A 13,915-nucleotide genomic window follows, 5' to 3' on the forward strand; every position below is an offset into this window, starting at 1 on the left:
ACGGTCAGTATTTCGTAGAACACATCTTGATGTTCATTCGACTGACGTCTCCTCATGATCAGATTGAGGTTATTCGTTTTTGGCAAGAATATCAGGGAAGTGATGCTGTGTCCTTAGCGTATTATAATGTTGATAAATTTTCTTATTGGTAATGTTAACCATGACCACTTGGTAATGTGCGGTCTGCTGGATTTTCCACTGTAAAGGTACTGTCTTTCCCTTTACAAATGACAAAAATCTTCAGAGAGATACTTAGAGATTATGTTCATATCCTGTTTCTCTTCAAACACTCACTGATTGATTTTAGCACCCATCTGTGGATCCTGCCTGCAACAATTATTACTGTGTTGTTTGTCCTGTGGTGCTTTTGTATTTCTTATTCTCTTTACACTTACTAATTACTTGCAATTCTTTTGTAAGGAAGCACTGTCCTGTCTCCTTTATTTATTTCGACCCGTGTGGACTCATGCTTATTCATTTCACTTCATGAGTTTTAACCCAACATTCTCATTATTTGTTCTGTTGCTCAGCTGTTCCACTGTGGCCGCCAGCACACCTTCTTGCAGGCCTTTCCACATGCTCCCATCGTTTTTCAAGCCCTTCCTTATATTCTGTTATCACAGGATATATTCTAGGCTCACCTTGTATTTTCTCTGCCTAAACCCTGGAATCAACTTTTCCTCCAAGGAGCCCTGGTGCTTTTTAGTGGAGAATGCTATTTAGAAATCAAGATCTGGGCGCTAGGTGTGCTCACTGTTTCTGGGATGTCACTGCTCCTAGGCCCTCTCAGAGAACAGCACTACGACACACATGTATGCATACTAACCCATGCTTACACATACATCTGTCTGTCCATCCGCCTGCCAATCCATCCATCTATCTACTGATAACTCAAATGCCAATCCAATATCTCAAGGTTCACTCTGCTTGTCCTCCTTATTTGTAATGCTTTCTCTGATAGTGATAAATCTGGCTCTCATTATCTACAATAAAATTACTTATTTGTTCAATCTTAGTATACACAGAAACTAATTACAGAACTATTAACACTTGTGGAAAACAGATATATTAACTGGAGTATAATTTTTGTGTACAGTCCTTTTTGACTTGAGTCTTACAATATACAGTCAAAATACTATTTTCCAGGGACTTCCCTGGTGGTGCAGTGGTTAAGAATCCTCCTGCCAATGCAGGGTACACGGGTTCGAGCCCTGGTCCAGGAAGATCCCACATGCCGCGGAGCAACTAAGCCCATGCATCATAACTACTGAGCCTGCACGTCGCAACTACTGAAGCCCGTGCACCTAGAGCCCATGCTCTGCAACAAGAGAAGCCACCGCAATGAGAAGCCCAGGCACCGCAATGAAGAGTAGCCCCTGTTCACAACTAGAGAAAGCCCGTGAGCAGTAACGAAGACCCAACGCAGCCAAAGATAAATAAAATTTAAAAAACAAAAAAACAAAATACTGTTTTCCAAAGTTACTTAGGTTAGCTCTTTCCTCCCACAACACCTAGTAGTAGTTACACTGTTCATCTGTAATACAGTTAGGTTCATGTGTTACTAATTGTACCCTTCCATTGTTTGATTTTAATTATTTACTTATTTTGGGAGGTATGTAAAACTATATTATGATTCTCAGAGTTAAAGCTACACAAGAATGCATATGCCCCCTCCTCATCCCTAACAACTTCCTTCCATCCTCTCTCCAGCCGCTCCACATAGATAACCAATCAGTTTCTGGTTTATCTTTTTGGTATTTCTTTTGCATAAACAAGCAGATACATGTGTATTTTCTTGTATCCTCTTGTTTACATGAAAAGTAGTATATTATACTCTTTTGCACTTTGCTTTTTTTCAGTTAACATTATAATCTGGAAACCATTCCAAAACAGTTCCTCAAGATTCCTTATTCTTTTTTTACGGCTGCATAATATACCACTGTATGGATACACATACTTTTTTCAGCCATTTTCCTACATATGGGCAGCTAGACTGCTTTCAATTATTTTGCTTTTATAAACAATGTTGCAGTAAATAATAGTGTGCAGCATGTATTTTTATATTGTTAAATGTGTATCTTCAGGGTAGATTCCCAGAACTGGGACTGCTGGGTCAAAAGTGTGTTTGTAGTGTTGTCAGGTGTGGCCAAATTTCCCTCCAGAAGGACTGCACCAATGTGCATTCCCACTAGCACTGTTAAGGAGTGTTTCTCCAGGACTTCCCTGGTGGCACAGTGGTTAAGAATCTGCCTGCCAATGCAGGGGACAGGGGTTCGAGCCCTGGTCCGGGAAGATCCCACATGCCGCAGAGCAACTAAGCCTGTGCACCACAACTACTGAGCCTGTGCTCTAGAGCCTGCAAGCCACAGCTACTGAGCCCACATGCCACAACTACTGAAGCCTGAACGCCTAGAGCCGATACTCTGCGACAAAGAGAAGCCACCACAATGGGAAGCCCACGCACCGCAACGAAGAGTAGCCCCGGCTCACTGCAACTAAAGAAAGCCCGCGCGCAGCAACGAAGACCCAACGCAGCCAAAAATAAATAAATAAATAAATAAGTTAAAAAAAAAAGTGTTTCTCTACAACCTCACCAACAGAACGTGCTTTAAAATTTTTGCTAGTCTGATAGAGGAGAAATGATATCTTAATGTTGTTTAATTTGTATTTCTCTAAATCATGAGGGACTTTAAACTATTTGTGTGTGTTTGAGTGCCTTTTTAATGACACTTAGGAGGAGGGGTGAGTTCTCTGTCCATGCCCCACCCCCTCATTTTTCTATTGAGGTTTTGGTCCTTTGTTTCTCAATTTTTAAGAGTTCTTTATATATTAAGGATATTATCCTTTTGTCTGTGGTATATGCTGTGAAAATTTCTCTCACTTTGTCAGCTGTCTTCTGACTTAAATTTTCATCTCTATTTATTTCTTCTGAGCTTGTTTTGAGATCTAAGTTTCTACTGTATAATTTCCCTTCTCCCTCAGGAACTCCTGTTCACATGTCTTGCAGGGCAGGTCTGCTAGTAATGAAGTCCCTCAATTTTTGTTTGTCTGAGAAAGTCTTAATGCTTCAGTTTTGAAGGCTGATTTCAGTGGATACAGAATTCTAGGTGGTAATATTTTTCTATCCTCACTTGAGATATCTCACCCCACTCTTCTCTCGCTTATATGGCTTCTGAAGAGCGGTCCAATGTAATTGTTAATTCTTTTTTAATTTAATTTTATTTTTTTGCGGTACGCGGGCCTCTCACTGTTGTGGCCTCTCCCGTTGCGGAGCACAGGCTCCGGACGCGCAGGCTCAGCGGCCATGGCTCACGGGCCCAGCCGCTCCGCGGCATGTGGGATCTTCCCGGACCGGGGCACGAACCCGTGTCCCCTGCATCGGCAGGCGGACTCTCAACCGCTGCGCCACCAGGGAAGCCCAATTGTTAATTCTTGTTCCTCTATGGGTAAGGCACTATTTTCACTCCTTTTAAGATATTCTCTTTGTCTTTGGTCTTCTGCAGTTTGAATATGATAGGCCTAGGTATAATTTTGTTTTGTTGGTACTGACTTTTTATATGGTGTTTTTTGTCATGAAAATTAAAATTTTAATGTAGTCAAATTTATCAACCTTTTACTGCCTCCGGATTTTGAGTCATAGTTAGAAAGCCTTTCTTTATGCCAAGGATAAAGAAAAATTCACCCATACTTTCTTCTAAAACTTTTATGGTTTCATGTTTTCAATATTTAGATTCCTAATCATTTGAAGCTAATTTTTTGTCTGGTGTGAGATACTGATCTAATTCCAAATGGCCACCCAATTGTCCCAGCACCTTTATTAAAAGGTCCATCTTTACCCCAATGATCTGAGATGCCACCTTTATCAATACTACATTTCCATAGTTACTCGTGTCTACTTCTGGACTTTCTTTTTTATTCCACAGTTCTATTTGCCTATTTGCGTGCCAGTGCCACACTGCTTATTTTAATTATAGAGGCTTTACATAATGTTTTAATGTCTTGTAGAACTAGTCCCTCCTCACAGTTTTCCTTTTTTGGTGTTTTTGGAGCTATTTCTTCCAAGCTTATGTTTCTATGAACTTCAGAATCAACCCTTCTCACTCATCTAGAATGCTGAGCTGTGCTATCCAAGGACAGCGCACACCTTTCCATTTCATGTCTGCTTTTAAGGCTTTCAGGAATGTTTAAAAAGTTTCCCCTAATAGGTTTTTGCACGTTTCCTGTTAATTTTATTCCTAAGTATTTAATCTTTTTGTTGCTATTGTAAAGGGTTTTTAAAAAAACACCATTATATTCTCTAACCTTTTACTGTTTGTGTATATGAAGGCTATTGGTTTTTATATTTTAATTTTTTGTATTTTTAATTTACGCTACCTTACTGAATTCTTAGATTCTTAACTCTTTCTTATTACACCCTTATTTTAAGCTTCAGTTACTGATACAACCTTACGGCACCTATCATTTCACTCAGGAAAGGAAAATTTTTGCAAGACCACCGAAAAAGCCGCCACATTCTTTCTAAAGCATTTATTAAGTGATTAAATCACAAGCAAACACTTCACACCTGCAGAATTACCGCTAAAGATGCTGAAATCCATTCTAATTCTTAGGGTTAATCTGGCGACTTCAGCCTCTGGTAAGTCTAAAAACCCCATTTTTAACAGAATAAACAGTAGGTGCCTACAACCCAAAGATATGGGAATCAACTTTCCAAATGGACTAAAACACAGATGAGCCAGACATAACTTAGGAACACCACTTGGATACCAACCAATGTTCAAGTTTAATGGAAAAAAGCACTCTAAAATGCATGTGTGGGGTCTTCCCTGGCGGTCCAGTGGTTAAGACTCCGAGCTTCCACTGCAGGGGGCATGGGTTCGATCCCTGGTCAGGGAACTAAGATCCCAGCATGTCGTGGCCAAAAAAAAAAGAAAAAAGAGAGAGAGAGAAAGAGCACTTGTAACGCTCTGTAAGGCTCCCAGACTTCCTCTGACTTCAGATACTTGGTGTGACAATGGATGCTAACTTTATGGCCCTAAGTCTGCTAAGAACGTCACTGTCTACCCAGGCTTAGCTCCCTGGATACTGTCAACCAATTCTGACGAGCCTATATGAGGTCCTTCAGAATGACTATAAACATATTCACAAATTATCCAGGCCACGCAGTATTTTCTTTTACAGCACTGTTTCAATAATTTTTGCATGGACCACTCTGATATGCATTTTTAATGTTCCTGCCAAGAGTACAATTTCTGGATCATCACTACAGGGACAAAGTAATGAGATCAAGATAAACAAAATCTTTAATCATAAGGTGTGAAAAAGACACTGAGGTGTAAATGAGGACTTTTTTTGAGGAGGGCTTGAAACACGAGTGGAGACTATAAAGCTTAAACTAATCTGAGTAATTTCCTCCCAGTAAGCACAGATGCTGCCGTCGGGTTTGCGCCGAGGCTCACAGAAGGGGAAGGGAGGAGGAAGCAGGCCTTCTCCGTCAGTCCACACTCCCACCGACCAGAAGAGCCATTACAGCAGGAAGACCAGGCAAACTCTACACAGGGGTCCTTTCTCATCCACCTGAGAACCTCAAGTTCACTCTTTTTGAAGAAAAGCTTAGTGTGAATACACGCTTTCCGTCTGAGCGCCGGGAGTGCTCGCACTCTGCTGAGGGTCGCGACAGCTGGGAGCCCTTCATTCTATAACATCATCTTTAAATTCCTCTCGTCCAGGGACCTATCAGAGATCACACCCCGATTTCCACCAAGCACCGTGCGTCACGCATCACTGAGACTGTAAAAGGTGGTGAGAGTGAGGGATCATCAGAAGATTAAGATCCATGTGGGAGCCCAGGAGCCTAAGTCAGCCAGGGGACTCATACCCACAACAAGCATTATAGAATGGATTGTCTCTGAAAGTTTATTTCCTCCACGTTCGAAAGTAGAAGCTCGAAAGTTCGAAAAACATGATTCTCTGTTCAAAAGCTTTAATGGGAAAGAAAATCTTCAAAGAGGATCATCTAAAGACAAATTTTTCAAACAGAATGGATAAACTGAATAGATTTTCTTTCCTCCAGGCTCCCAGAGTTTCAAAAACAGTGACACGATCAACTCTGGTTTGGAAACCCCCCAAATTCAAAGACAAAGAGCTCATGTGCATTAGGTTACAGGGAGATATGAGGGAAAATATCAATTATTATTTTATTTAACCTAATTTAGTCTGTCTAGACCATATACCCATTAGAAATACAGGATATCAGTCGCCATAAAAGTTTCCTATCATAAAATCTAATTTTATTTTTAGTTAGTTTAGTTTACTTAAAAGCTGTATGAAGCATCACTGACAAGACGTGACAGTGGTGGTGTGCGGGCGATGAACTCTGTGCTCTGCAAAACTCACAGGATGAAACGCCAGAAAAAACGCTCAGTTGCTCTGACTTACTTTAACTCTGACCAACACCACTGCCTCATCCACTGACGACTTCTGTGAAGTAGGAACAATCCTACTTACAGATATTCACTTAACAGAGATCATACGATATTCTTTGATGAAGTATAACTAAGTATATCCATAAAGAAAAAAGTCCTTATATTTTAGTGTGTGTTGGGGGATTTCCAGTTTTTCTGAAATTAACGTAATTTCTTTAGAAAGCATTAGAAAGAACAGCTGAATAACTTACTTTGGAATGATTAAGGCAGGGAAAATACAAGAGACACAGACAGACAGAGCTGTTTTATTCTGTCTTGCTTGAAAAGGACCAATTACAGATTAAACTAAGATTCAATCTGTGAAGTTAGGCCAAAGGGGGACATTCTCAAGTGGGCTGTATGAAGTTAGCTTTCTAAAGCCATTTTCGTTAAGAAATTTAATTTCTCTAGTTCCCTTTCCCAAGGTGAATAAGGACAGACCTGTTGGGTTAACCTGGGTTTGTACCCTGACTCTAAGTGGTTCTGGATTAACCTTTAATCCAACCCAAAATGGTAGCCTCTGACTTCCTAAGGAATCTTTTGCTCTCTCTCCTTAATCATTCTCTAGCCTTTTAGTCTCTGCCGCCCTCTCTGGTTTTCCTCACTCCTCTTTCTCTCATTTCACCCCACTTGGCAAAAACACGATCCTTCTATAACTTGGCTGAGAAGGGAAGATCCAAAGGAGAGCATGGAGGAGAAAGGATAAACTGAGAAACACATGCTCCTGGTCTTAAGGGTCGACTGGAGACATGAGGCTTGGACAGTCAGGAAGGCTCCTACTAGGAAGAACTGGGGACAGGGACTGTCTGGGAAGGAGGGAGTTCTGAGGAGAGCTCTGGAGAAGTCCCCCTTTCTCACAGGGTTTTTCACAAAACCACAGCTGAAAGGAAAAAGAAAACTGCACCACTGGCCTTTTTCCGAGCGTGGCCGCCTTCCGCTCGGCTCAGTGCCCGCCACACGCCCAGGAGTGCGTCTGGATCCTGGAGGGCTCCCTTCGCAGGTGACAGTGCTTACGCTACACTGGAAGAGAGCCAGAAAAGCGCCCATGAGAACCAGAAAGCAAACTTCCACCAGCAGGATCATCTCTCTAGGCACCTAAGATGGGGAATCAACACAGATATCTCGGCAGCGTTGGATGTCAGGAAAAGCGAGGGAGAGATAATGCCCCCTCCCCAGCTCAATATAATGGTGGTGGGAGGAAAGAAAAAATGTATCTTCTGTGACACATCTGCTGGGAGCAAGACAGAAGAGACTAAGTCAAGGCCAAACGTCTTCATTTCTAACAGACACAAGAAGTGACTAAAAGAAGAAAGTGACCTGGGGCCTAAATCTAGTCATATAAGAAAGGCTCTGCTACACTGGCTGGCCTGGAGAATTAAAGCTTCAGAATGGAAGCAACACCTTCCACCGCTCAGGTGAGGCTGCTCTTAGAGGACGGTAAACAGAGAGGAAAGAAAAGCAAATAACTTCGCTCTAAGATGTAAAAAAAGTCAAGCATAAGTACACCAAAAAAAGAGAGCTGACATTGTCAAAAGTCACGATCTCATAATAAGTCACACGAAAAAGAGCTCATAAAGCTGAGGAGAGAACATTAGACTTTGACGTAAGAGACCTTTGGCAGTTCACAAACTTTCCTTCTCTTTAAATACTGTGTTCATAAGATGCTTGATATGATCCCACCTAGTAAACAAAATGGAATTAGAAGAATGCTCTAATAGATCAAACAGACTAATTCTTACTTTACTGAGGTAGAGCTAAATTCCTACAAACCCTGTTGATAAAACTCAAACTCTCAGTCTTCCTAAGGAAACAAAAGGGTACCAATGCTCTGTTGGAATACTGTATAGCAGAGGAACCTCCAACTTTCAAGTAATAAGTTTCTCAGTTCAGGATGTGAGTGCTGTCTGAAGAAGGTGGCTAGTGGCACCATCTTCTCTGCCACTGAGCCCTGTGAAACAGGCTTTCACTAGTCAGAAAGGTTTGCTGGGTTTCCCTCAGATTCCAAGTGACTAGGGAAAACAGCAAGCACAGGGACTGAAGAAGACCATCCCAGGAGAGCAGGCTGGTGGGCGCAGCCTATCTTCATCCTTTCAAAATTAGCCCACTGTACAAGTCAGGTGGGTCTCTGACATACATACCGTTTCTTGGCTTAAGAGGACAGGTTCCCATTCTGGGAAACATGGTAACTGATAATAGGCAAGTTTTTCCCGGAAAATACCAGCTGGCAGACTGAATGACCTGGATGTACTTTGGGCTCCGGCACCTCAATTTTCTAAGATAACTGCTTCTTAAAATCCCCTCTACTCTAGAATTTGGTCAGAGCATGGCCACCTCTCTTATCTGTCCACTTAACAGAGAGTTGACAGCTGACCTGTGTCTTTCCCCCCAAATTAAATTAGAAATTGTTCCCTTTGTCAAAGGGAATAGATGGGTTAATCTTCAGGATCAGTTGGGACCAGCCTCCCACGTGAGGCAATAATAAGGCTCCTAAAGACAGTGTGGCTATTTGAGGGGACAGAGGGACTAGACACAACCAGATCTGGTTGTCATCCAATCTTGGGCCTCTTGGAACCAAAAAAGGATTGAAAGAACACACATAATAATAGACACCAACCCCCAGATCCCCCATCAACTCCAAGTTTTAAGGAAATGTGTTTCCTAGGACCAGAAAGCAAGGTTTCTTCTACTAGGATAAAACTAAAACATGAAGCAGCTCCAAAGGCGTGGAAAAGATTCATTCACTTGCAGGAACGGCTGCTCGCCTAGGCCTGCAGGGTGTTCTAACAGTGGGAGCAATGCCCTGCGTGCGTCCTCAGGACAGACTGCTGGCTAAAGCCGGGCTGGGAAGGCATGTACTCTGCTTTCATTAAAGGAAAAGAAACTGGTCGCGCAAAGGAAATGTGTGACATTCAGACTGAAGAGAAGACAGGAGGTGCTCGGGACCCCACAGCTAAAAACAACTTGTGAAAGGCCACAGGAAGAGGAAAGGAGAGAAGCAAGGTACTGTATCTGAGGAACGGATCACCATCCGCCATCTCAAAAAGAGGTTACTGAAAGGGGTGGATTTCTATAGTTTTTCAATAAACAAAAGAAATTAGACTATTTAAAAACACAAACAACCCCCAAAGGGTCCAAAGTACCACATTCAACTCCACAGACTTGATTCAACCTTGCACATCACATCCCAAACCTGTGAGTCACATGCCTTCCTACTGGGTCACCAACAGCAGGCTGCCGTGTCAAAGCCTCTCCACGGCTCGCAGCACACTGGTAACAGGTTGCCGGTAACTTATGGGGCGTGTGTGTGAGAGGGAGAGAGAGAATCTATTCCCATCAGTGGCCTAGATCAAATGCAAAATTCTGCACTTCTGTTTAATTTCTTATTTTGAGACCCCAAAAGACGAAGTAGGACAGGAGAACTTCAAGAAGATCTCAAGAAGATGATAACTGACTTTGCCTAGATGAGACCATGGTGTTGGCTAGAGTCGAAGGGATCAGAGCCCAATCGGAGCTGCTGCTGGACAGTTCAAACACGAGCGAAGGTTCACCTTTTGTAGGAAAGCACCAGACCTATGCCTGGGGCACCTTCAACTTTATTCAAGTAGCAACTTGAATGTGATGAGGTTCCTTTGCTCTGTCACCCTTTCTCCTTCACACGCAGGGGAGGCAGACACGTTAGCGTGAATAAAGGAATTTCACCTAGTAGGCTGTAATAACTCCTACAGGTCAATCTGTGCACAGCTCCTCTTATAGGATCTGACATTTCACAAGACAATGACAATTACAACTGGGCCTTCAAAATGGTCCTTAACCTGCTAGATCCCAAATCGCAACGTATTTCCAATAGAGATAATTTAGTTCTTCAAGAGCTCTCTCATGCTGCGAGAGAATATAAAATTAAATTTAAGTGAGCTTTGTCTTAAGTTCTTTTCAATAAAAACCCTCAGTCCATAGGCGGGCCAACTCCTACGGACACTCTGAGAGGTGGTGGGACCGTCCTGCGGAGCTGGAGGAGTCCGCAGGTTTGGAGTTCTGCCACTGAAGCCCCGACAGGCCAGACGTATTCCTGACATAAACCCCGAGCGGATTTCCCTCCTCCTGTTTCGGGATCTAATGCTCTTCGGAGCGTGGCTGCCCCGGGCCTGGAGAAAGGCCCGCTCGGCAGGAACTGAAGGACAACCTCAAGCCAACGGCTTGTTTTCTCCTCCATCACTTTCAAGCTTCCAATAGGAGGAGGGGGACAAAGACACAAAGACAAAGGACGATCGGCTCCTCCGAACAGTGCCGGCCGCTCCGAAAACCGGCGGGGACGCGGCGGGGAGGGGAGGCGGCCGCACAGGCATGACTGATTCCCGGGGAAACATGTGGAGGCCCCGCCAGGCCCCCAGCTGACAGCCGCGCCCAGGCCCACCGTCCGGCGGAGAACGCGCCCCTGCCCCAGCCCCCGCCCCCACTCCGGCCTCGCGCTCCGGCCCGGTGCCCCCGGCCCCGCGCTCCGCCCGGCCGGGCCCCAGCGGCCCCAGGCCTCCCCGGCCCCCGACCTCCCCGGGCCCAGCCTCCGGCCGAAGCGCGGCCAGTGGTCAGCGCGGCCCAGACCCGCCGCCCTCGCGACGGCCCGCCTCACTCACCCTCCGTCACCTCCAGCACCTTAATCTGCTCCTCGGCGGCCGCCCGCACCTCCTGCACCGGGGACAGGATCCCAGTGAGCGTGTCCACCAACGCCTCCTTCAGCCCCTGGGCCACCGGCCCCGGCAGCCCGGAGGCCGCACCAGCTGCCGCCGCCGCCGCCATCTTGCTCCGCGCCGCGCGCCAGCCCCGCGGCCCAACCCGCCGCCGCCGGACGGCTCCTGCGCGCGGCCAATCCGCGACGCCGCGCCTGCGCACTGGCCGGGCAAGCGCGCGGGGGCAGGGCCGAGGCCCGAGCCTCCGGAGACAGCGCCACCTGCCGCGGGAACGAGAACTGCACCGTCTCCGCAGGAACCTGGGCGGGGGGCCAGGAAGTGGGGTTTCTCCTGCCGCTTAACGGCGGCTGAGCAGCCTTGCCGGGAGCGCAGCTCGTGACCTCTGACTCCACATGCACCGGTTCTGCACGCGTAAGATACTAAGTCAGGAGAGGGTGGGATGGGGATGGGTGGACGAGGCTTTAAGGAGAGGGTCGGAATTAGCTTCTCTTTCAAACCAACCGCTTTTGCCCCGAAACAAGTGAGAGTCTTCATCTCTTAGCCTCAGGAATCCAAAGGTCGGGGGAAGGAATCTGCGTCGACTGGGCAGTGGGGAGTCCATTGGTTTTTCAGGTGGATGAACCAACCTCAAGGTTGGACCGTGGCTGGCCAGGAAAGAGCGGCGTGGGAAAGGGAATTCCGTCCAGGGTAAGTGCTTACAAGTCCTGTTGAGAATAAGTCCCACTAGCTGAGAAAGTATAAAGTTTTTTTCCAGGGAAACTATGGCTGGACCTTACAGGGTGGAGGGCTAAGTAGTTAGTATGGCCATCCCGGGCTGCTCGGGGACATGGCTCAAGATGCAGAGACACTCCTAAAGCCTGGAGCAAGCGGAGAGGATTGTTGAGAGAGGGGTTAGCAGTGCAGGCAGGGCAGGGGCAAGCACGCGGCGGCACAGGGATGGGGCTGTCGTTGGAGTGCCAGGGTCAGAGCAAATGGGAACAGGCATTTCTTAGTAAGCTGTTCAGGTTAAGTGTCTTGAAAACGTTTCTAGGAACCACGACTCCTTCTCAAGTGGCAAAGAAAACCAGTTAGCGATTCCTAGCCCAGTTCTAAGACTTCAGAGGCTAAGCTGATCACAGGAATTAAGTCACCTCGGCTGAGTATTCTTCCGAAAGAATGATTCCTCGATTATTTATTTTGAGGAGAGCTCTAAACCCACTTGCCACCTCCTACTAGAGGGCAGAGGTGGCTTGTGTCACCACAATTTCGTGGGGGAAAGATGCCCTTTTGGACACCACAGTTCCACAGTAGGGCAGAGTAGGACTTCCTATTTTCCTTCTTTCAGTGGCCAGAAGCAGAACTCTATTAGAACAGCTTCTTTTCTCAGAGGTTTAGTCACTTTTACCCCAAGAAGAAAACTTAGGCAAGTCCAGAGGGTGGTATGTTTTCAAACATCGAGGCAGTGGAGGGAGGATTCAAAGAGCCCCGAGGTCTGGGCTGGACGTTTCGAGTTCTGGTGAAGGAGGCTGCGTCCAGTCTGCAAGCAGGACCCCACCCCACCCTCAACCAAAGGGGCCGAGAGGGTCCTGCTTAGGGCTGAGGATCAGATATCCAGGCAGCTGGCTCTTACCTCTGGGTTTGGCAAATGACCTTCCCGATCAAAGGCACAGGCCAGAAGATAAATGGAAACAGAAACCAGACAGAGGGAGCTGGAGAGAGCAATAGGGCAACACAGAAGATAGCTTTATTGAAATGCAAATGGCGTCAAACAGGTGACTCTTGGTGGGAGGAGACATGCCTGATGGACAGAGGGCCCAGGTGAGGGGCCTCCGGCAGCGATGGAGGAAGGCCTCTTCTGTGGCCCGGCATGGACTTAACTTTCAACCACTTTGTTATTTAAGATGAATCACCGAGGGCACGGCCCAGCTCTCTTTATGATTGTTACCGCAACTATGTACAACGGCTCACTTTCTCTACATCAGATATAAAGGGGGGTAGGTTGAAAGAGGGAGGGCCAGTGATAAAAACCATAAACACAGACACACACACATATCCAGGTTTGGGGGTTTGTGCACAATAAATTAAAAAAAAAAAGTGTTACAAAGATTCCTGCCCACCTTCCACCTGAGGATCGCCATGCGTTTGAGAAACAAGATTCCATCACACAAACAGCACTGCCTAAAACGGGGACGGGTGCGTTAGGGACAAGGAAAGGAACCCAGCAGGGGCTGTAATTCATTTGAGAAAAAGATTGTTCTGTTAAAAAAAAAAAAAAAACACCAAAACCCAAAAAACAGCAAGTGGGAGGCCCTCGCACAGCAGTGGCCCAGAGACGGGCTGGGATGGGACTGGGATGGGAACCCCTGCCTTCCCATCCACATCTTCTGTCTGGAGACACAAGACATGGCCTGGATGCGGGGAGAGCCCGCAGGAGCTGGACAAAGGGCCCGGGGTGACTTTAGTGCAGCGCTTCACTCGCCTTCTCGTGCTCTTCCAGCTGCTGGGTCCCCGAGCCCAGGAGGCCCAATGCCAGATGGTTCTTCGTCCTCCACCCACAAGTGCTCTCACGAGGAAAACGGACAAACTTGAAACAAAACCAGTTGTACGCACCTCATCTCCCACAAGGCCCCACCAGTGGGGGTCTGTGAGTTTGGAAAGATATGAAGCTCCTTTTAGATTAAAAAAAATTTTTTTTTATTCTGTCGCCATGAGTAGTTGTGTGTCCCGGTGCGGGGAGAGGATGGATGACCCCGACGACTTGGTACTCCGCTGCCTCAACCTTTCTCCTGC

General features: G+C 46.1%; 1 protein-coding gene and 1 long non-coding RNA gene across 4 annotated transcripts in view; one reads left to right on the plus strand and one right to left on the minus strand.

Moving 5' to 3' along the window:
• The window catches only part of IPO9 (importin 9), a 46,736-nt gene extending 35,469 nt beyond the window's left edge, over positions 1–11,267 (minus strand). Inside the window, exons 1-2 of one of the 3 annotated variants that reach the window (XM_082680598.1) lie at positions 11,112–11,267; positions 7,376–7,484 (exon numbers count right to left, since the gene is read on the minus strand). In XM_082680598.1, coding sequence (XP_082536724.1) covers positions 7,376–7,484; positions 11,112–11,255 — 253 coding nt within the window. In that variant the 5' untranslated portion in view covers positions 11,256–11,267. Of the gene's footprint in view, positions 1–7,375; positions 7,485–11,092 lie in introns of all 3 variants that reach the window. The other 2 variants (XM_082680597.1, XM_082680595.1) reach the window with 2 other exon arrangements.
• A 174-nt stretch (positions 11,268–11,441) lies between these two features.
• LOC309824813 lies at positions 11,442–13,745 on the plus strand. Its single transcript, XR_014296974.1, has 3 exons — positions 11,442–11,557; positions 11,759–11,833; positions 13,623–13,745. It is a non-coding gene; the product is annotated as an uncharacterized lncRNA (long non-coding RNA).
• Positions 13,746–13,915: the final 170 nt, after the last annotated feature.

The sequence above is a fragment of the Grampus griseus genome (genome assembly GCF_964374135.1).
Source record: "Grampus griseus genome assembly, chromosome: 1".
In the NCBI taxonomy this organism is placed as follows: domain Eukaryota; kingdom Metazoa; phylum Chordata; class Mammalia; order Artiodactyla; family Delphinidae; genus Grampus; species Grampus griseus.